Source organism: Anser brachyrhynchus, assembly GCF_964034855.1.
Source record: "Anser brachyrhynchus genome assembly, chromosome: 2".
NCBI lineage: Eukaryota > Metazoa > Chordata > Aves > Anseriformes > Anatidae > Anser > Anser brachyrhynchus.
In genome coordinates, this window is record NC_137695.1 from 22,168,895 (window position 1) to 22,192,411 (window position 23,517).

The 23,517-nt window shown below is 39.5% G+C and overlaps 1 protein-coding gene across 2 annotated transcripts in view; it reads left to right on the top strand.

Annotated features, from left to right (window-relative positions):
• ST8SIA6 (ST8 alpha-N-acetyl-neuraminide alpha-2,8-sialyltransferase 6) overlaps window positions 1-23,517 on the top strand; it is a 46,754-nt gene that overhangs the window by 15,745 nt on the left and 7,492 nt on the right. The window contains exons 4-9 of one of the 2 annotated variants that reach the window (XM_080581466.1): window positions 526-612; window positions 12,001-12,145; window positions 13,976-14,088; window positions 15,383-15,475; window positions 18,514-18,986; window positions 20,745-23,513. In XM_080581466.1, the coding sequence (XP_080437592.1) occupies window positions 526-612; window positions 12,001-12,145; window positions 13,976-14,088; window positions 15,383-15,475; window positions 18,514-18,982 (907 nt within the window). In that variant the 3' untranslated portion in view covers window positions 18,983-18,986; window positions 20,745-23,513. Of the gene's footprint in view, window positions 1-525; window positions 613-12,000; window positions 12,146-13,975; window positions 14,089-15,382; window positions 15,476-18,513; window positions 18,987-20,744; window positions 23,514-23,517 lie in introns of those variants that run through there. The other variant, XM_080581465.1, reaches the window with a different exon arrangement.

Here is a 23,517-nt window from a genome sequence, read left to right on the forward strand (position 1 = left end):
AAACCTTATATCTGTAAATATTGGTTTATGGTCTTAGATGACTGAATTGAGCTTTGGGGACTGGATAAGGTGAATGAAGGAAAACGCATAAAAAGTGTAATTTTAGTCTTTGCTTTCAAGAGGCACATGTCAAAACAGCTTTGAAGTTTAAAACAGCAAATACAAGAAACAGGGGGTTTGTATTATTTTGGACTTTTACACGAGAGATAATTTTTGAGGCATCTAATAACTTCAAGATATTTATGCTTGAATACTTACATTTGAAACCAGAGTAATTTGAAAGTTTCTGAAAAGAAAAGTTCATTAGAACGTCAATATTAAGAACCAATGTTTAATAGGTCACTGCTAATTAAATGAGGACAGTACTGTTACAAATTATGGAAATAAAATAGTTCATGGAGTTCTAAAAGCAAACTATTATATATGCACCATGCGCATTATTATTAATACATGCATCATTTGAATGTTTTAGAGACTGTTTCTAAATATATATATTCAAGCGTTTGATGTTGTTGCCTTTTTTAGATATTCAGAAGATTATTATCTTCACATAGTCAAAAAGCTACAGAACTGCACGTGGATAAGGAGACCAGAAGAATCTGCAAAATTCAGGTAATTTTGTCTCATTTAGAAAAACTGTTTACCCTAGACTTGTCTAACAAGCTATAAATTTAGATCTTCCATTTTGAAAAGATAATTTTGTATTACTTTCAGACTTCATTTGCAGTAATACATTTGTATTATGCTTTTGATGCTGGGACTCTTCTTGTTTATTTGAATTGAACTGTGCAAACTGAGTAAGATAAAAGAACTACACAAATGAAGTAATTTCACCTATCTCCTCTATAATGAATAGTTAACTAACTGATCTAGAATGGATTAAAAATATTCCTGACACAAAACCTACGGTATTAAAGAAAACGAGTAATATGATGTTATCCATCTGAACTGGCACCCTGGTAAAGACTGTAACGAAGCAGTTTATGTCTTACCCCAAGACTATTGCTTCTATTGCAGCAGCGCCCTAGGCACTCATTAGGTTTGACTCTGTCATGGCCCCCGTGCATGTAAACACATGACTACATCTGTCCTTGCTCAGGATGGCACATAAATACAAGCTCAGTAGGGACAGAGATCCCTGAAAAGCTTCCACATTCATTTGGAAATGCACCATGCTGTGTTTACAGAACAGCTTCCCTGTGCCAATTCTATTTTTCTCAGGGGCAAATACTCTCTTGAATTACATTATTACATGGATCAGAATTAAAGATTCTATCAAGATCATTAAAAATAATTAAACTGTCCTACCTTCCAACTCTTTGGAACGGACTAGCACTGAAAACTTAATATCCACATGCTCAGCTTGATGCTACTGGAAGAAATAGTTTGTTGGTGGAGGAGGGGAGGAGGAAGGAAAGCTTTTTGTGCAACATAAATTGCTGGGTTTGGTATGTATTGTAACTGATTAATAGTGTTTCCTGAAGCCGAGGTACTACATTACATACAGTTAAGGTCTAAGAAACTTTCAATTAACTCAGGCAGGCTTTAACTATGCACAGAGATATCAGAGCATGATAAGGAACTGTTGAAGCAGTCCATTCTGGCTCAGAACAGGTGGGTGTTTTGTACAGAGTTGACGAGATAAAACTACTCTCATTTGCTGTTCACACTACTACAGTTAGAGTTTTTGCTTCCTTTTTTTTTTTTTTAACTTCTCTTCCTTCTGAACCCCTCTACCTTCCTTCCTTCAGCCACCACTTCACAGCAATTTGCCATTTCTGCTGTGCTAGGTGCGCAAGTCAGTGTCAGAGTAACTGCTCCCTGTTCCAGCTTTACTTCTTTCCTATTTATTGCTTCCACAATCTACCTTCCACTGATCCAACTTCTACATCTTCCAGGCCTGTGAGAATGGAACATGACACCTTCTATCTAAACCCTCACATAAGGCTGTTGGACTTTAAGGACGAGACGCTCACTCTTCCATATGCTATCTTTTTGCCTTCTGGCAAGGACAGTGAGTCATAAGTGGTCAAAGTGGGTTATAAAACCAGTGATCAGACTTGAAATATACAAAAGAGCAAACTGTGGGGTGCACAAAGCCATCTAGAACGTGGATAGTATTTACGCTGAGGTGAGCTTGCCAGCTTTAACTTAGCCCTAACACCAGGTGAAAAAAATCTCTTTCAACCCATGGTTCAGCACAGGCTGGATAAGCTCTGATACTCCTTTGACATTCAAGAACTCTGCTGTTAAGGTTTCAATGCTTTTTAACATCCAAACTGGCTGGGGTACTGGCTAGTTCACATATAACAACCTGTGCTGTAATTGCAGTTCTGAAGACAGCATTGTGTATTCTTCTCTCTGTATGAAATTTGACCTGCATTGATATCATCCAAAAGTTCTATCAATATGACCAAGGACTGGTACTTTGGTTTGAGGCATTGCTGATGATTATCATACAAAAGCTGTGTGCTTTTGCATAAATCTTTTCTTTCTTTCTCTCTCTCTTTCTTTTTTTTTTTTCTTTCAGAGTCATTTTCTCTGTTATTTTCTGGAAACAGGATATTAAAATTTTACAGTTATCCTTGCTCCCAGACCATACTGGAGATTTTCAAGGCTCCCAATTTCTTAGTAGTTGGTCAAAACAGACTTTTAAAGGAAAAAAAAAAAGAGAAAAATTCAGTATAAAATTTACTGTCTAAATCAGTATACACTCCGTGCTTACTGCCCTCCCAGCCTTGTTTATTAGACTTAAGCACGAGAGCCTGGAACTATCTTTGAAAGGATGCTCTAGCTGAGAAGAGATGCGTTGACAGAGCTCTATGGGGAACAGAGCTTCTAGAAATGTGGTGAAATTAATGATTTAATAATCCCTTGGCAGTGCCTCTCTTCCTTCTTCTAACATTGTGTAGTATCAGTAATGCATAATAATTGTGTAATATAAATATTATTCAGTTCTAAAAATCTCATTAAGTGGGTAGATAAACACACCCATTTTGCAGGAGAGGAAATTAATCTCGGAGGGGCCGTGCAGCAGGAGTTAGGTAATACAGCTAGCCACCTTCAGGAGGAGAGCTTGAAGCTGCCTGTCACATTATTCACCTGCCAGTGCCACCAGAAGCCTGCCCGCTGACGAGACTGCAGAGAAGCTGCTTGACTTCTTTCCCTGTTTGCCCATCTGTTAAATGGAGTGAACACTTACATGCTTCTCAGGCATGGTGTCAATTGTATAACATCTCTGTATTATTCTGAAGTTCTGAAGAACGAACATGCATATTTATAAGGGATTTAATGTCTTATGCTCCAGGGCATAAACTAACCTCTAATTAATAAGGTTCAACAGAAGCTTCCCCAGGAGTAGTGAATTTCTCAAAGAAGCTTTCTTATGTTTTCCTTTGCAGCTTTTGCTGTTGGCTACTATCATACTGGTAGCGGGGTGAATGAATATGTGAGCCAATCCAATAACTCTTATGTTCCTAGAAGACAGCACTGTGTGCCAATGAGTACACATCATTTCTTCTTGTAAGCCAAACTCCCAGAAGATCAAAGCCAAAAAAGAAAAAAAAAAAAAAGAAGTAAGAATTAGAACTGCAATACAGGAAAGAAATACTTGTCTTTGTGTTTTGGCAAAAGGGCTACAGCTGACAGCGCTGGTTTGCACAAACCACAGTGCTTGTGCCAAGACGTTGTACAAAAAGCAGAGAGCAGGATTCCAGGTTGACCCTCCTCTACCTAGCTCAGCTTTGCCATGCAGCTGTGTGAACTGAGTCCATTCATTGTCAGAGAGCTGCCCTTTTCCCTTTCCAAATGTTGTCTTCTAAAGCTGCTCCAGCGTGTGTGCTCACATCTCCTAGACTACATATCTGTCTGGCAGTGGTCTGTGGTTCTTGACAGTCGTGTGGTATTTACCCGTGCATTTCTCAAAGTCAAAAAGAATCATGAGGCAAGTACAAGCCATGACGTGGCTGAATACCTCCCATACCCACAGTCTCTCTTCTGTGGTGGATTTTTGTCCAACCTCTGTCAGGTTCTCAGAGCTTCATTTAATTCAGTATCTGGAATGCTGACATCAGCTCTGCTAGATTGAGGCTAACCTTGGAGAAACTTGTGCAAGCACTTTGTTCATTGCTCCAGCAATGTAGTTCAGATTTGGAGTGCCCCATGTAATTGTTTGTCAGCCCCTGCTAAGGAGTTCCTTAGCACTTGATGCTAGCAAAGGTGGTGCACATATAGCAGAAGACCTAGCAATGCTGTTAATTTACTGGTATAAATGGCATCCTACTAAAAGCAATTTAGGGAAACTCTTCACCAACGTTTATGTATATGCTACTGACAAATAGAGAAATATTTAAGTTTTTATTCAGACCTTTCCTTTATACAATTCAGCTGTGCTTCTCGTACTCTTTTTTATTATTTCTCTTGTTCTTTATGGCTCTACAATCATCTAGCTTCTTCACATTATCCTTTTGCTACTACGCTCACCTGATTTCTTCCTCCTTTTTCAGATTTACATCAGCTCTAACTTGTTTTAGACAAAGCAAGGCCTCGGATTTCTTGGTTATTAGAGAGGATTGATGCAAACTGGGAAAGGGAGGTGAAATAATCTCACTGCTGCCTGGAAGCATCGTTCTTAAAGCTCTAGAAAAAAAGATGTGTTGGGTAGCTTCCTCTGCAAAGGCTCTTCTAGCTACAGTCGGTAGAGTCTTAGGTTCCCTAGGTAACCTGAATATTAATTATTATATTAGTATTCTTCAAAGGTTTTCCACTTAAAAGAAATGTTTCATTAGTGCAACAAATTACAGAACCCAATTGGGTGGAAGCTGTAATTGGTTTTTACACCTCCACATCCCTTTGCTTTACAGACTTGATGTATTCTCATTTGGGCTATGCTCCCATGGTGGCAAATAATCTGCAGTTCCTCCAAATCATTGCAACTCCTGTTTTTGCTGGAAGCTAACAAATAGCTAAAAAAAAAGCCCTCAAAATGGCTGGGGGGGAGGGGGGGGTATGGAGAAGGGTTGAGCAGATGCTGTGTTTCAAAGCAGCCTCTGGGCACTGTATTTCTGGGCTACCTTGCTGAGCTCGGAGCCTGGCAAAGTGATACAGCAGTTCTTCAGGAGCAGTGTTGTACTGTGATAGCCCCATGTGAGCTGTGGACTCTGGCTCCCCTCCCTGTGCAAATACCATTCCTGAAAATCTTATTTGCATTTGATAATGAAGAGGAAAGGAAACTCCTAGACGTAAAATACGGTTCTAAAAATCCTGATATTACACCACAGTTTAGCCAGCAGACTGCTTCACCGCTACCAAAATATATGTAACCTTTAATTTTTTTAGGGAAACATTACTACTTTAAAAAAGAACCCTAGATCTTGAAAAGAAATAGTTGAGATCAACCCATTTTCCTAGCCCTGTTATTTACTCTTCTGCTTTTTATTCCAGTCAATTTCTATTACTCTTTTTCCACTTTAATATCTCCTCTGAAAAGTGTGATAAACATTTCTGCAGATTATATAATCTCACTGCTTCTTGGAAGGATTAATTTGTAGTACGTTACACTCTAGCATATATAACAGTAATGCTTAACACAGCTGTGTACTGCAGTGAAACAGTTGAAACACAAATAAAATAGCCTGCAAGGTCAATTTATGCTTACATAAGATCACACCACCACATAATCAATAGCTTTCCTAACACTAAACAGATCAATAATTCCACTGTACTCTCTGAAATCTTCCATTCCAGTATACAAGAAAGAACTCAGAGATTACAGTGTGACTTAAGAATGCATTTGCTGTGTGTTTGATAGACCCTTTGTAAAATCGGAAGTATATATTCAGAGACATATTTCCATTTCAGAAGAGAAAAAGGCTGGGTCGAGAGAGAGGAATTGGCGACAGTTTGGAGAAATGAATGAATCTTTTAATTGCTTTGCAGACTTTATACTTTCCTAAATGTTGGAGGATTCCTGTAAGGGAAGACTGATTTTGGAATGGATTTCGTTATGTTTTTATGGTTGACTCTTTACATAGTCTTTGGTTTGAAAATTTTATTGCATTTGTTATGTATTCACCCTTGGTTTCAAGTTCAACCTTGTTGGATTTCATTGTTTTAGACATAAATGATGTTACTTCATTTATAAACAGTTCAAGGGCTGTCAGTGTAGCATATCCCTTCAGCATATTCTGTTCCAGATATATTTAACCACGCTTTTTTAAAAGATTGGAATATGTTGTAATATGCCTCATTGCACTTTGATGCTATTGACTTGGATTGACAAAAGCCTGGAGAAATCAGTAACGTGGTCTACCGTCCCCAGTGCACTACAGTAAGATAATTGTTTGCTCATTGTAAAAGATTACAGGAGTGGCCATAGATAAGAGGTCCTCTCACTGTGATTACACCTTTTACATTTTGCTGCTACATTGAGGAATTTTTTATGGGTTCTTTGTATTGTCTCTTCAGTGTGAACCCTCAGAGTCTTTGTCATCTTCACACGTACAGTACAATAGCTTGCATGAACTGATGGTTGCAAATACCCAAGCTAAGTGAAAAACTAAAATAAGCTATTGGGAAAAAAAAGATTTTCTCAGGTTGTTAGTACTCCACAGACATTTATTACTTTGTATACTTTGTCTTTTATTCAAATGATATTAAAAGCCATGTTGCGAAATACATTTAGCACCAGGCTCAGAGGAGTTACAGCTTTAAATAATTGCCATTCTTACTTTGTGTTTGGTTATCTATTTTATGTGGTGTTTCAGTTCCTGACTGAGTAACTGAAGAGCCACAAAGAGATATGGCAGTAAGCATTGCTGGTGTGGATAGTGTGCAAATAAGAGTGACATGATAGGCTTTTTGCAAACCAGCATTCACTTACACAGATATTTATGAAAAGTGAATTGAAGAGATTACAGTTTGTAGAAATACAGAGCTTGAAGGGATCTCAAGACTATCTGGTTTCTGGACTATCTTTGTAGTCCATCTTGACTTAGACAGAATGCAATGTATTCAGAACATTACTGAAAGACGTTTGGCCATATATCTATAAAAAATCTCCAGTTGTTGAGATTCTGCGGCTTACCCAAGCAACCTGTTTCAGTGTGCTTCCTAATAGCGAATTTAAACTTTCTTTTGTGCAAATTAAGATGGCTTCTTCTCACCCTTCCCCCAGTAGCCTTAGTGGACATTTGAGCATCTACTTTTTAGAGCAGTGTTTTACTCCACATCCACTTTTCCCTTCTCCCACCGCAATTTAGTCCAATGTATAATCACTGTGATATATTTCACACAGCTGTCCTCAGCAGTGAAGAATGCCCTCTGGCCTCATGTCTCCAAGCACTGGTGTCACACTGAAGTGTAATGTACAGAAAATACGTCCTATGAAGTTCACAGAGGTGTGTCAGATTCTGCCAACTAACGTGCCATTGGGGGGACAGTAACCCCTTGAGGATCACAGTTAACTGTGTTGGCCAGTGGTCCGGCTCTAGATTGGATCAGATTGTGCCAGTAGTATATTCTTTTTTGTGCCACAAATTATTAGGGTGAGTAACAGTTTTGTGCAGAAGCAAATGCCTGCAGGTATTTATCTGAATATATGTTTTTGAAAAATATAGAACAAAATGACTTTAGCTAAGTGTCTCTGACGAAAGAAAGCATTCTGGATAAAAAACATCATACTTAACTGCAGGAGGATGAAGCAAAGGTCCTCTTGCTGCTTATATTAGTAATGTGGAGGAGTCAGGATCTTTTAAACTCTGCAGAATCTGTTTGCATAAAGACAGATTTCACTGTTATTAACTGTTACATTCTTCCCATTCCACTCAGGATAAGGACAAAGCTGGCTTTTGGATCTGCTGAGAAACTCTGCTAGCCCTTGGTTAACCAACTGCATTAGCTTTTATGGCTGGTTCAAAACGAGCTTTTGGAAGGAAAGCGTTGAGATATTTGCAGTCTCTTCAGGATGTGCACACGCTGTGTCTTGTCAGCAGGCATGTGCGGGCTGTGCCCAAGCACTGAACCAGCTCAGAGACATATATTTGTGCAGAACCAGGCTGCGCTAATTAATTTTGCAGCTGGGAGGGATACAGTAGTTCTGGCTGAGCTTCCTGGCTACACAGCTACTACAGAAGCTGTAAAGAAACTCCATCAGCATGTTTAGATCCTACAGATACTTAGACATCTGACTTCCAGTTCACTAAATAAAGTATAGTATTTGTGTGGTGGGTTTGCGTTACGCAGAGGATTTTTGATGCAGGTGCTATCCACGCAGCAGTCCGCTATTACTGCCCACGGTTCAATATGGGCTAACTGCATAGGAGTTGGAAAACATCATTCCTTTGGCTTGTCTCAATACTTTGAAGACTTGCTTCAGAAGACAGGATTTTCTTAAGTTCTCAGTGCCTGCAAAGCAGAAGAAACTATCTAGATGCTGTGTGGGCTCAGAATCCCATCTCAGTTGACCTCAATACAGAACTGGTTCCAGTGTTGCTGGTCTACGAAGGATGAAATTCAGCAAAAGCATCTGACGATCAATAAAAAGCGTTATTCATTTCAACAATGACTCTGTGTTTTCTAATACAAACAAAACTTCAGAGGCAAATGCAGCACACCACTCTGGTGAGGTTATTGATTAAGGCTATCATGACTGTACTTCCTCAGGTTTATGAGATATGTATTATCAGTTCAAATGGTGTAGCAGCTCTGATAACAATTGACACTTAAACCTCACTGTAAGATGTGCCCATGTTCTTACACATATATAGGGTGGGTGCACAACCTATATAGCAACATCCTTGCTTCCAAGAGCTGTCCCCATATCAGCATTTTCTCTTGTTATGAACAGACAACATGGATCTCTTTCTGTCCTTCCAAGGGAAATTTATAGTTTGGCTTTCAGGTAGCATCATTTGGTGCTGTTATGATTCTGACCTTTGTCTCTAACCATCTGGTTAGGAATTGTCTTGTACTGTAGATCTAACCAACTTCTCTCTCCTCAGGTGGCATGATACACATGTTAAAGTTTTGTCTTGTCTTTGCACCACCTAACGTATCATACCTGTTAAAGAAACAACTTGTACAATACGTGTCACAGTCTTATGAAATCTGAGCACTTCAGGGTGTCGTTAGCTTATGACAGAGACCATGAATGACGTTAATATTAGGATGACAGTGGTGCTAATAGGTTACCTGAACTGCCCAGTCTGTACCCCTTTCATTGTTTGCACTGTAGAGGTGCCCCATGTCACAGCTTGTAAAAATCTTATATGAACAGACTGCTGAGTGTGTTGCCACTGAGTATTGCTGTCTGCAGCTACATGCTTTCCTGCTAGAGCTTTGTACATGGATGCGTGGGCACTGTGGAAGTCTGTCCTGATTTGATCTAGGTAATAGGTTTTTATTGTTATGTCTTTAGCATGTATGCTGTTAGGTAATATAAGAATATATATCATTAATCAATGTGTGTTCTCTTCTCGCTGCATTTCTGAACTAGCCTGGCTCTGTTTTACTTCCTCAGTGAATCCATAATATTAATTTAAGCGATTACTTTCTTATTAATTCTCATATCTGTTTTTCTTCCCGACTGTTTCTGCTTTTATTGAGGCATTCATTCCTGTGGATGAGTAGTAAAAAGCAAAAATGCATCATCTTTATTAATGAATGTTATCTATCGTCAGTTTGCTTTCTCAGATTCTGGTAGCTATCACACACTTCTGCTTTACGAAAGCTGGGCAAAAATATTGTGGTGCTACTCCTTCTACTCTGAGTGTCGTGTGGTTGGCACAGAAAATATTTAGGTCTGCTTGGTTTACCTTTGAGAAAAACATTCAAAAACATTAAAATAATAATTTTTGTTGTTGCTTGTCTCCATGTGCTTGCCAGGGAGCAACGAAGGCTGGTTGCTCTCTTAGGGACAGAGAGTGGGGTCTGAGCACAGTAACCTGGCCAGCAGGAGGGAGCTGGACACGGGGGCCGAAATGGGGCAGATATGACCAGTCAGTCACGACTGGTTGAGTAACATCCAGTGTTCCTGGACTTACTCATTTAACTTGCCTGCCTCATGGCTCAATTTGTGTTTTCCCATATGTTTAAAACAGGACACTATATGCACAGAGTAATTATTTTCCCCACTTATGCACCTCCTGACCCACAAGGGTATAGTCCTAGTTCCCTCCCCACCTCTGTACCTAACTGGTTCTGGGTGACTGCAAACCCCACCTTAAGGCTTCAAGCAAGGCAGTGGGAATCACTGTGCTTAGGGACAGGAGTGGAATATGGCTTGTGCAAATCCAAACCCTACTGTTTACTCTCTCAGGAGTAATTATTTCCCTGTAACATTTCCTGCCAACTCTCCCAGTACGATTATTTCAGATCTGTTCCATCCCAGAAGACAATCATTCCCAGCGTTCCTCACACGTCTGGTAACTTTGTCTTTGAGGAGTTTCAGACATCAGTATTTAAAACGGGTTAATATATACCAGTAAGCAGTGTGGCAATTGAAATGGTATTCTTTCATTTGGTCTTTCATGTATTAACCAAACCAATTAATTGCCAAACTCCCCCTCTCTACCTCTGCAGCCACCATTTTGACCATTATTTCAAGAGAAGTGTAGGTTGGGAAGTATCACAGACCTAATCATTCTCTTCCCTTGTCTTCCAGGAAACATAGTCCTTGGGTTCTTCCATGTGCTAAAGCATCCCCCCTCTCCATCAGAAATAAAATCATATTAATGTTAGAATATGTGCTCTGCATACAGTGTTGATGAAATCAAATTTAGCAATTTCTCTTACCTGTCTTACCCTATTAAAATCAGCTTACTTTCAGACAGAATTTGGCCTGTACTGTTTAATTTCTTCAAAGTTTGTTTTACCTTAGCCACTGAGAGTTTGAAATAAAACTTTTCTGTTTCTCTGGCTCTTCCTGTAAATGTATTTATTCTTTGTCTTCCCAATCTGTTATCTTTTTCAAAATTCCAAGCAACTCTGTTCTCAATGAATTTGCCCCTCTAAGTGGTTGGTAGTTCCCTTTGTATCACACCTCATGAGATAGCTATGCCCTGTCAATTGATACGTAACGGCTGGCCACGAATGGTTCAGCTTTACAATCTGAAAATTGGATTCAGTGCTGCAGAGAGATCATCATTCCCTAAACTAAATGCATTACAGAGTTTCGGGTCTGATCTCAAACTTCTGATGGGGCTTGCCATTGCATTTCGCAGTTAACAAAATAGGTTGTTTACATACGTATATGTCTTTATAAATTTGGAGGTAACAGGATTTGTAAGATGAGTGATAGAGACTTCACTCCAACATGAAGTTCGAGTGAGTCCCTTGTGCTCTTATATATTTAAGGACTTCTGCTAGGTATTCTGGGGCACAATTAGACTGTCTCTGCAGAGAAGATATCTGTCCTCTTATTTACAAGTTGTGATATAATTTATTTAACATCTGTGATATATTGTGCACAAGAAAACTGTGCTGAACAGTTGCAGAAATGAATTATTAATTAATTGACTTGCAACCATTTATTTGTTCCCTGAGAACTATAGCCAGTACTTCTCATCATTCTTTTCATCTGCGTGGTTCTTTCTTTCTTCAGCTTTCTATTATCTTACAATCACTTGTTCTAGGTTGATGGAAATCCCGTTGTGAACTCTTTGGGGAATTAAGTTTCTCAATGTTTCTGCAGCAATCTTAACAGTTAATAATAAGGAGAAGCCTGATTATGACTTTTTCTGCATGGGAAAGGGAGACCAAGAGAGCAAAACAGGATAAGGGAAGGAGTTCTTGAACTGATCAGTGCCTGCACATTTGCTGTGAAAATGGGCTTTCTCTACAAAGCAAGTCAAGGGAAATGACATTATTGTCAAGGGTTCATACAGACTTTTGGTGCTTAGTTAATTAGAACTGGTTTTCATTCAGCTAGTTCTGTACCACCTCTTTTCTGCTTATTTGCCTGTCTTTGAGCGGGTTTGTTTGTTTGTTTGTTTGTTTTTGCAGGTCAGAGTTGGCTTCCTGCTGTGATGCAGCTCACAATTTTATTGCTTCTCAAAACAACACCCCACTGGGAAGTAACATGAGTTATGAAGTGGACAGTAAAAAGACCATCCTTATTACAGAGGACATTTATAGGATGCTGCCTGTGGTAAGAACTGTATCTTTGCCTGTTATTATACTTGCAGTATCACATATATTGTGGATTAGTAGTAGAGCTGCTTTGTTTCATCCATATGGAAGAGCCCCTTCAGACCCTGTATGTGCTTCTTCATTCACCTTGCAAGACCTTTCGTTGTTTTTTTTTTTTTTTTTATCTTTCTTCTGCAGTGGTGGAGGCATGGACAGCACATCATCGATCTGATTGTAGGTAGAGATGCTACAGAACCCATGTTGCAGCCTGTCTTGGCAGCCAGCTGGTTTCAGAACTGAAACCTCTGAGATAGCTTGCTTTACTTTCCTCATTCCCTTTTCAAGACGTTTCAGTTTTGAACAAAATTTCATATTCCTTGTGTTTCCATGCCCTTTCCAGTGAGGGCTTAGGCATTTAACTTATGAAAGCTGTTTCGGGGTAAACCTGATAGTGGTGTGGGGCCTTTGCAGCCAGAAACACAGATTGAACAAAGGAATCAGATTTTGTAGCTGGGGACTTTTAACAGACATACAGGCTCTGGAGAGCAGACAAAGAGGGGCACAAAGATGTACTTAATTTCTCAATACCAGTGCATGGGAGCCCTCTTCCCCCTCTTTGGGATTCTTGATATGTGAGATGAGCCTAGTCCTTTCTTATGCTGCTCTGAATCACTAAAATCTTCATTGCAAAGGAGAAAGTTACAGTGGTTCCAAACTTACACTGAAGGAAAGAAAAATGTGTTTGTTTGTTGTTTTTTTTTTTGTACATATATATATATAAATACATGCTAGACCAGCCAGAGGTATCTGGCCTGTGTATTCTCCCGGTGTCTTTTCAGAGCTGAGCAAAGTATTTGAACATGTTGTTTTGTGATATATTGGTGGGCAGCATGACATCCGCCACTTTCCCCACTCTTTTTTCCTTGTTCGTAATGGTGCTCCTTCCTGCTTTTCTTTGAGCAAGCTGATGAGAAAAAGAGGAAGGATAATGATTTCTGTAAGCAAGTTTTGACTCAGTGTTACAAGGAGGTTTGGTTTCTGCAGTTGAAGTAGCCCAGCTGTTGGCCTCTCAGTTGAATGCCAGTGCTCCCACAGCAGGAGAGACTGAATGAGATGTATGAGATGTTTCTGAGACCCTGGGGTAACAGCCAACTATATTGTCAACTGAAACAGCCAACAAGTTTCATTAATTTGCTAGGTTGTGATCTGTGCTGGTTCACAAGTGGACGTACTTCGCTCCCATTCAGCTTCCCCACTGCAAGACAGCAACCTCTAAGAGAAGAGGAAGAGAGAAGGTGAACAGCCAGAGGCAGTAACTGCTTCAGTTACCAGTCAGATTCACCATGAGCTAAGCCAGGACACATGCTTATCCCTTGCAGCATCTTCAGGTTCCCTTACATTCATTATTTTACCTCATACAATTGAGCAATTATGAAGTAGTGAGTATTTAAAAGTTATTTTCTATGAGCTGACACAGTCAGTGACCATGTGACAACTCAGCCCGTTACAGTGCAAAGGAAAATGGGTGAGTTTAAACTATCTTCAGTAAGAGTTAGTTCTTTAGCTTGTCAAAAATTCAGTCCACCACTAGATATTTTTTCATTATGCAAATTTAAAATGTATTCATCCAATATTATTCTCTCAAAGTGCTGAAGACAGAAGTAACAGTTCTCAGTCTGTTGGGGCCTATTTTTGGCTCTTGGCTGTCCGTGCCAGGCAACAGCGTCTGCTAAATGGTGAATGCTTTCACTGGGATTTACGGGATTAAACCTGCAAGGACAAATGACTGAAGATGCAAAGAAACAAAACATTTATAAAGCATACGCTGTGTCTTTTTATTTGTTTGTAGTCCCCTCCTCTCTCGGTTTATCCCTTCAAGAACTGTGCAGTGGTTGGAAATGGAGGCATTCTGAAAAATTCCAGCTGTGGAGCTGAAATCGATCGTTCTGACTTTGTGTTTAGGTAAGAGCTGCTTCATCTCACTGAAGAGTGTTGAACATTTCTACAAGCTTGGCAGGCTTGGAAGCATGCCAATGCCAGTTTGTATCAAGGAGGAAAGATCTTCTGCCTCTCAAAGGATACTCTTTCTGCTTTGTAGATTTCAGGACTCTGCTTCCTAAGTAAAGAGGGGACTATGTGGATAGATGTATAATCCATGATTATAAAGGTACCTTGCCAGTGATGTGAAATTTCATTATCTGAGAATCTGAAATTTCTTTTCATTTAACACCCTTAGGGAGAGAGAACTCTTTTTTTTTTTTTTTTTTAATCAGGAGAAGAGAATGAAAAAAAACTGAAATTGAAACAAGAAAGACTGGTGTTAAATATCAAGTTCACTTTTGCCCCTGGGTTTACAAAAGGTTTACTTAGTCTTAGGTTGTCTCACTAATGCAGTTATTTAACTGCCCCAGTATTGTCTCACCTTCTGTTATCAATCTAAAAAATTGGGCATCTAATTTAAGTATTTTTTTTTCAGTCCCTCTATGGAATGTGGTGAAAAATAGGCACTTTCAGAGCATAATTTGAGCCACTCTTTCAGTGCAAGTCGTGGATTGTTGTTTCTGCAAGTAAGGAGATTAACCAAGTGAACTTTCATCACTCAGTGATGTCTGATCACACGGTCTCCTGGATATTGTTCATCTTCCTGTCTTTGAGTAATATATGGGCTTTTCAAATAATAAAAAAGTATTTCTAATTAGATAACTGATTTTAATACAAATGGGAATTCTGCATCCTAAGATGCTAAACCTAAATACCTGGCTTTAAAAAAATACCTTCTTTACCTTATAACAGAAACCACTGTTTCTGCAGTTGGGTGAGTTACGCTATTGCTGTCTCATGAAACAGCCATCAACATTGCTGTGCCAGCTGAGGGATTGATATCGATCAATCTTTTTAAACAGGAAATAATAGAAGACTTTTCAGATGAAATGCATTGTTTAGGCAAGAAGTGCAATATTTTCCAGCAGCTAACATAGGGCATTCACAGACTGGCTCCTTATGGGATTTTAACTTTGCCTCTGATTTGTGAGATGATTTATGAAAATGAGCTCTCTGTGCCCTATTTTAACCATCTGTACAGTAGATTAAATATTTTTACCAGAAGTGCTCTAAGCCTTATTTAATATTTGTAAAGTGCTTAGAGATCCCTGAGAGCTGACATGAAAGTGTCATTGCACAAGAGAGGAATTTGCAAGTAACTACTGCAAAGCATTTCTGGTGGGCATCTGTTTAAATAAGTGTTTCTCGATTTCAGGTGTAACCTCCCTCCAACTACAGGAAGCATTAGCAAAGATGTTGGCAATAAAACAAACCTTGTGACTGTTAATCCAAGTATCATAGCTCAGAAGTAAGTAACACTGTAATTCTGATTCTGTGCAATATCGTATAATTGTTTGACATGATTTAGTTTTTGTTAAAAATCCATTGGGATACCATCACAGAGAGCAGTGCATACAGATTACCTCATTAATGAGCTTTAGTTCTCATGTAAAATATGCACCATTCTAAATGGAAATCTGTTAAACCTGGCCTTTTGTAGCAGAAAGGAGTCAGCAATATCCAGTTTAGCAAGGTTTTTGATTGGCATCAATCTATACTTTATGACAGAGTAAAACTGATGATTGCAAGTCCGAGCCTCTTCCTTCTCCCCCCTCCCCACCAAGGCTCTCATGAGCCCCAGTATAAGAAAGGAACTGTAATCATAAATCGGGAGAGCTTGGAAGTGTGTCCAACTCTATCAGTGGTACTGTAAACACATTACTAGTTAATGTTCTAAGGGGCTGTTCTGATTAAGGGTATTTCCTAAACAGAGGCCCAATTTCTCTAATCTGTTTTCTCTCTCTCTTTTTTTTTTCTTTCTTTTTTTTTTTTTTTTGTATAGAAGCTGGTCACACCTTTTTTTCTCAGAAAATATTTTTTTTTACTTCCTTGATGAAAAAAAAAAAAACCACTAATAAGACCAGGCTGACTAATCTGGCATCTTCAGCAGTCTGGAGCTGCAGCTTATCTATGAAAAGGACTGCTGTGGCATGTTATTTACTGCTTACTGATCTTACTTTATCTTATTGTCTGTGATACCTGTATTTGGCAAATAGACAACATCAGGCAAAGTTTTGTTTTTATTCTTAAAAGCCAGAAGGAAAGGTACAGTAAGCATAGTAAGCATAGAAATGACTAACAGGCATTTGTCATTGATTCAGGACAGAACTCGATTTTTTGTAATGAGTACTAACTGCTTTGATGCTTACCCAAAGCAAAATTTAAATTTAAATGAAGATGAATTTTTGCTTCCCATATAATGGATATAGCTCATTGATGTTACTGGGCGTGCACAAGAATATGAGAAAGGAAAACTCAGTCCAGTGACTTAGCTTCACTGGTGACTGCTGGCATGATGCATGATTTCTCTGGGCTTGATTATAGTGCCCTGCCACAGCTACACTCATTTTTAGCCAAATTAAACCACACCAGAACTGATAGCACTTACACTGAAAGTAATAGGAATTAAACCTGTTTGAGGATGAAATGTGATTATGGGAAGACTTTAGGATTTGTAAAGAATAATTATTTAAATATTCAGAGAAGACTGTAGATGCTTTTGAAGGAGGAGAGGAAAGGGAAGTAACTTGGTACCATTCAGCAGAGCTAAGTTTGTTTGCTCATTTAGAAGACCTGTTCTGACTTTACTCACTTTAATTTCTAATACTGTGTTTGGGTACTGGGTTAATCTGATGTTACTACTGTTAAGGTAATCACCTCATGAATCGTGTCTGCCGGGGTATATGATGCAGACAGACTCTCTTGGTGGAAAGAAGCACAATTCTTACATGTCCTAACAGAGCTGGGCTGTGCTGCACCTTACCATAGCAGAGCTTCAAGGGAAAGCAAGACAAGACTGAGTTGTTCAGGCTTTTAGCTAAGCAGGAAGAACAGACATCTAGATTCTGTCCTGAAGGCCTTTTATGCATTTTACACTGAGTAGAAGCAAAGGTGATTCTGGTAGTAAAGGGCAGAAGTTTACCTTTTGGCCACTTTTCCTAGCCATAGGACTTCCTAGCCATAGCTCAGGACTTGCTTGCTTGCTTTTTCTCTGTGACTCTTGGATGCACAGGGCCCCAGGTTCAACAGGAGGGGCTGAGAGTCTCTCATTCATTCTGTTTCAGAGTCTGGTGGTAATGGCACTTTTCTGGGCAGCAGAAGCTGTAAGTTTAAATCCCTTCAGACTGAGAGGGGGTGTGTCTCTCCTTGCATGAGTTCAGTTGTGCGAGAGGCATCTGGTAACTCCAGCAGGGAGAGCTTTGAATGGAAATGGCAGTGGCTGCTGTCCTCTGTCTTGAAATGCTGCATGAGAAGAGGGTTTGAACCTGCTCAAGTTGCAAAGAGAAATGAAACCAGGCTTTGCACTTTCTGCTGGAGCCATTTGTGAACAGTGGGTTCTGGTAGCCAAAAAAAAGGTGAAAGCACACTGCTCAGGTGATCAACTACCAACAAAAGAGGACTCGGTGCTTTGAATCCCAAGGGGGGTGCAAATGCCATATGTTCAGGTCATTCAGACAGCTAAGATCTACAAAGGAAATGAATTGAGTAACACCCTTGTGGGTTGTATCACCCTGTAAAGTTCCCTATTCGATATTTGGGAACACTGCATTATCCAATGGTGAGAAATAAGTTTCTTCTCTGGCTGTTGGGGAACTGAAGCAACTGAGTATAAATTCTCTTCATTTACGAAGTTTGACCTCTAAGTCTTTACAGAACCCCATGTGTGTTCCCTTTGTTGGCAAAGGAGACAAATAGACATGCCTATATTTTCAGCTATTTTAAAAGCATATCAAAAGCAGCTAAGACCCTGCAAAACTTGAGCACACACTAACCTTTAATGCTCCAAGACTGCTTACATGCATAACTGTATTTTCACAAAGGGCAGACATCCAGGATTTGAAGAGGGGTTATTTTATGCATGTTGATGGCAGAAACATTTTTCACAAATATATGCAGTAGATACCACAGTGCCTGTATTCTTACACAGAGAAAAGTATAAATATGATTTCTTTTTTCCATTCTTCTTTGAAATTTCTTGAATAAATCATTTCTGTAAACAGGTCCTGGTCACATTAACAGTAAATTTGATTTTCTCCAGTAACTCCTGTGTTGCCAAATCAATCCTGTGAAATGCAGTCATATTATACAATAAAGCCAGATTTTCATAACAGCACGTATGATGACATCTAACAGGTTGGTATAAATCTGCAATGTAGACAGGCTGAACTGCTGCAGCAGAGTTCACAGCTCGTATATGCAAGTACAGTTGTACAGTCTTGGTCTGTAATGTATTTATGGCAGTAGTACATTCCATTCACTCTTTTCCTAAAACGTTGTACTTGGCAGATACAACAAACTAAATGAAAAGAAGACAGAATTTGTGGAGAACATCGCGGTCTATGGAGATGCTTTCCTCTTATTACCAGCCTTTTCCTTCAGAAGCAACACAGCCACTTCTTTTAAAGTCTATCACACTCTGCAAGAGTTCAAAGCAACCCAAAGGGCAATATTTTTTCACCCCACCTATCTGAAAAGTCTTGCCCAGTTCTGGAGAACTAAGGGTGTGAAAGCCTATCGTTTGTCATCTGGTTTTATGATCACTAGTGCTGCTGTTGAGCTGTGTGAGAATGTGAAGCTTTATGGCTTCTGGCCTTTCTCAAAATCCACAGAGAAGATGCCAATCAGCCACCACTATTATGACAACCAGCTGCCTAAACCAGGTTTCCATGCAATGCCCAAAGAATACAACCAGATCCTTCAGCTTCATGGCAAAGGCATTTTGAAGTTGCAGTTTGGTAAATGTGAATCAGACTAAAAAGGTAGGTCACATTCTTACCACATAAAATGTCCTTATTTAAGTACTGTGTCAAAGGAAAACTTGTTTTGCAAACAGTTTGGGTCTATTCTTCCTTAAAGACACTTTACAGTCATCAATGGATGCTGTGTTCATAAATAAGAGGAAGATTGGAGTTTTCTGAATAAATATAATGGATTGCAGAGTTGAGAAATGCTTCCTAATAGTGAACTTTAGATTATGGGCATAACTAAATACATATTATCACCACAGTTCACAGTCAATCAGTAGTGTCTCCTCATGTCAGATATATGTCTCTACCAACCTATGTTTGGTTTGGTATCAGTGAACCAGCCTCCGTTGCGAGTCGCTTTATTTAAGGCAGTCACATACAATACTCTACAAGAGAAGATGCCTAATCCAGACACAGCCTTTCCAGGTGTATACAAAGGCCAAAGTAAGGATTACGATGAAGGAGTAGCATGCATATGCACTTCGGTTCCCTCTTGTTAGGGAAGGAGATGTTGAGAGCAGTATGCTGTCAGCCCTGGGCTGCTGAACAGCTTGTGGACAGCAGCGAAGAGGCTGCCATGCACTGTAGCAGATCTTGCTGAGCATTTTACCTCGAGGCAGCTCCGAATCTGGGAGTTACAAATACAGGGTGAAGTGTCATTCCCTCACTGTCCTTTCTAACTGTCCCATCCCCCTTGGACCTCTGCCTTCTGTGTATTGCCTTAAAGAAATGCCGCACACAGTCTGGCCCCTGACCTTGAGCCAATTTCCTGCATACAGATGACAGATGACTTTGAAAAGATTTGTCTGCATGTTTTCAATCTTAATTTGCCCTGTTGACAAAATAAGACCCATTTGTACAGATACTTAGAATAGAACATAGAATCTCCCAATTTGGAAGGGTCCCAAAAGGATCACTGAGTCCTACTCCTGGCTCCACACGGGAAGGACCACCCAAAAACCGGACCGTATGTCTGAGAGCGTTGTCCAAACACTTCTTGAACTCTGGCAGGTGTCGGGCTGTGACCACTTCCCTGGGCAGCCAGTGCCCGTACTTCTTCATCTTCTTAGCTAACTGAGAAATTCCCCAGCTCAGAATGCTGGTGTCAGATTTGCCTTCCATACAACCAAGTTTTTCTTTTTAACTTCAATTTTTTTTTTAACTTGAACCCAAGTTAGTATAGCAGTAAGTAAACTGTATAGGTGAACTACCGCTGTATGCAATATGTTTTATTTGGAGTGATGTAATCTTACGACTGTATTTCTAATTCAATAAATTAAAATACCATCAGATTTCTTAAGCTAAGGGCTTTCTTCTGACTAGCTTATGAAATGTATTTTAAGGTACTCTTTGGTGCTCTTTAGAAAACACGCTGTCAAAGATGCATTCACAGTTGGTTCATACTCAGAGGCTGCTAAGTGTTAAACTAACAGATAGCTAATACCAAGAAGGCACAATCTTATTCAGTTTCAGTTTCTTCAAAGAAATAGAAAAATAAACTGCTTTCATGTATTATTAGCACAATATAAAGCAGGCTAGAAGGGACCTAGAAGCTGTCTAGTGAATCCGTTCTCATTTGTAGTCCATGGCAGGAGGTTACCTAAAACGAGGTGTGTATGATTCTTTGATGTGTTTGCAGTTTCATGCTGCTAAGGTAAGCTTTTTCTCTAGTAAAAAGTTGCAGCCTTATGTAGTTTAAGAAATACATAATGTATTTTTCGTAGTGGCGAAGCTGTTTACATTCCTGCATTGTATTTATTCTTCCTACAGTATAAATCGCTGGAGACATACCATGTAATTTTAATTGTAGTAACTACACCAGCTAAGAAAATGGAAGGCAGCTCCTTATGAATTTTTCATCTAGAGAGAAGCAGATAGCAGCCACAAAAATGTTTAAGCATCTGTATAGGTTAATTAAATGCTGTCCACGCTTTGCAGGCTGAAAATGACTTCTGCGGTCAAATTTATGAAATAAACTGTAAAGGAAAAAGCAACCAGGAGGATAAGTTGTACTGCCCTAATTTTTTTCTCCACTACGTTAATCTCTTCTATTTACAAAGAGAAAAGTTAGTCCTTAAAAAAAATAGAAATTAAATGCTTTCAGTGTGATTTACCATTCTGCTGCTATTATCAACTATTAGAGATAATTGAAATTCTATAATGAGTATATTTTGCCAGAGATGACCTTTTCTAAAAACTGAACAATCTCATTTCTCTTTTCAATTTCCCTTTAACGTTCTTCTCCCTGCTCCCCACTCTTCCCTGTTAGTGGGTAGCTGAAGGTTCCCTATATCACCAGGTGTCCCCAGAAGTCTCAGGCAGAATTTCCCTCGCACATTCCTGGAGCACAGGTCTGCTGCTCTAAACAAGAGGTGAATGAAGCTGCTGTGCTGCAAGCAGGGAGCAGGTGCCGGAACACTACCGGGAGAGCAGAGCATACCTGCATCCCAATGAACCATTTCAGCCCTGTCGCTCCTAAACGCCATCCTTGCCATTGCAGAGGTGAACTTTGCTTGCTGGGTAGAGGGGATTGTCAGGCACCAGAGTCCTGTAGAACTGGTTCTGACCATTGTGGAAACTCCATCAGCCTTAATATCCACTCCTGCACCATTATGATTATGCTCAACAGATATGCCCGTCTTCACTAAAGCAGATGCCTACCTATCACACATGGTAAGATGGGAAAGGAGACATCAGCAAAATCTTGAAATGTAATTAAAATAATGAACTTGATTATTTTGTATTAAATTATCAAATCATTTTTGCTATGGCCCTGCAGCTGAAGGAAGTCTTGTTTGTTCACTGCTTTAACCTGATAAGCCTAAAGGGTGTGTTATTAGCTTCAAGTAAACATAGGCTCAAGGAGGGGAATTGGCCGGATTCCTATTTAAAAATAGAGAGAAAAATCTGATTAGAAAAATTGTGAGATGATAAATTAATCAGACGGGCAAAAACCTGATTGCTCAGAAGCCTGGTTAAAATGCAAATAATGTCTGACCAAGGAACCATCAGTTTTTCTGCATGCTAGAAAGAGACAGCAGGGAAGAAGAGTATGTGTTGCTTTGACATACTGCACAGCAGCAATAAGCAGCTGCTCAGAGGAGTCAATCAACAGAAAAAAAAAACACACCACAGCAAGTAAGAATGAAACTGAGACTCCCGGAGCCTGGGGAAGAGAACAGTGCTCAATCGTCCAAGCAGAAGGCACTGAAGGAGGAGAGGTTGAGCAGAGAGGAGCTGGAGGTTAGAGTTAGAACTGCTGAGTGAGTGCATGTTACCTGGAAAGTAAAAATTGGCTCTAGGCTTTTCCATTCCAAGCAGATGACTAAAAGCCATCTATTTTTGACAGAGGGAGAAGCAGTGCAGCCTTCCAGCCCAGGTGGAGCTGCCTGGGCAGCATCAAGTAGAGCAGGGGGCTGCTGCCTCTTCACTTTCTCGTGATTCTCTTCACATCAAAGAGAGTCGTGTTGTTCCAAACTGCCAGCATGTGATGTTTTTTTTAATACTGAAAGCTGCTGGAAATCCAAATAAGTTATAAATACTACTATAAATAACCTATTTATAAATATAATTGTTATAAATAACCTATTTACAATAGCCAACATGAGCTTAAATCCTACTGGAATTCTTTTATCCTTGTGGTGTCTCAGTGTAGCTGGAGAAATATGAGCTATATCACAATTTACTTTTAATTACCTCGAGAAAAATGATACCACATTTTGAAAATAAGGACCCCTCTGGATTCCTGTCAGGCAGCCGAATTTCAGCCGATCCTTGACTTGGGAAAATACTGTCCAGCATGAAATTATTACATGCGTGCAATGGTGAAACTAAGATCTTCTGCTTTAGTAGCCATGCGGTATAGCTTTAAAGTACACACTTTGCTCATGTGTTCAGCCACTGAGTTAAGTTTAAGTGTTAAGAATAATGTCAGCAATGAAACCAGTGGAGATAAGTTGCTTCTATTTAGTTAAAACCCACCAGAATAGAAAAATTTAGATTAAATCAGATTAGAATTTAAATTAGGTTTTAAATCGAATGAAAAAAAAAATCTTTACAGATTTATGAGGGTTTTGTTTTGTTTTTCCACAGCAGAACTAGCCTGTTGAAGAAACAGAATAATTTCATTCTCTAGCTATTGCAAAATGTGATTAAGATAATTTAATTCACCCATATTCAGATTTGCAGTGGATGTGTTTATGCCCAGCCTTGTTCAGCTTAGGAAGGCTGAAGAGGGTGGTGCAGGTGGGGTAAGTGGGAGCAGTTCTGGGGGTATTAAAGTGAAGCAGTCCTCCTTTACAAAGAGCAGATGCTCAGGCTAGGTCAGGCACTAAGAGTCCAGCTTACCCAGGAGACTTCTGTGAGCCTGTAGGACTGTATAATAAATGTCACCGACTTCCAGTTTGAAATAAGGCAGAAAAAGCACATGCAGAAGGTGAAATGCATACACAGAGGACCAAACTGTTGGTCGATTTGGAATATAACAAGCGGTTTTTGCTACTGTACAAGTAATATCAGTAACATGTTTTATTGTTTTAATTCC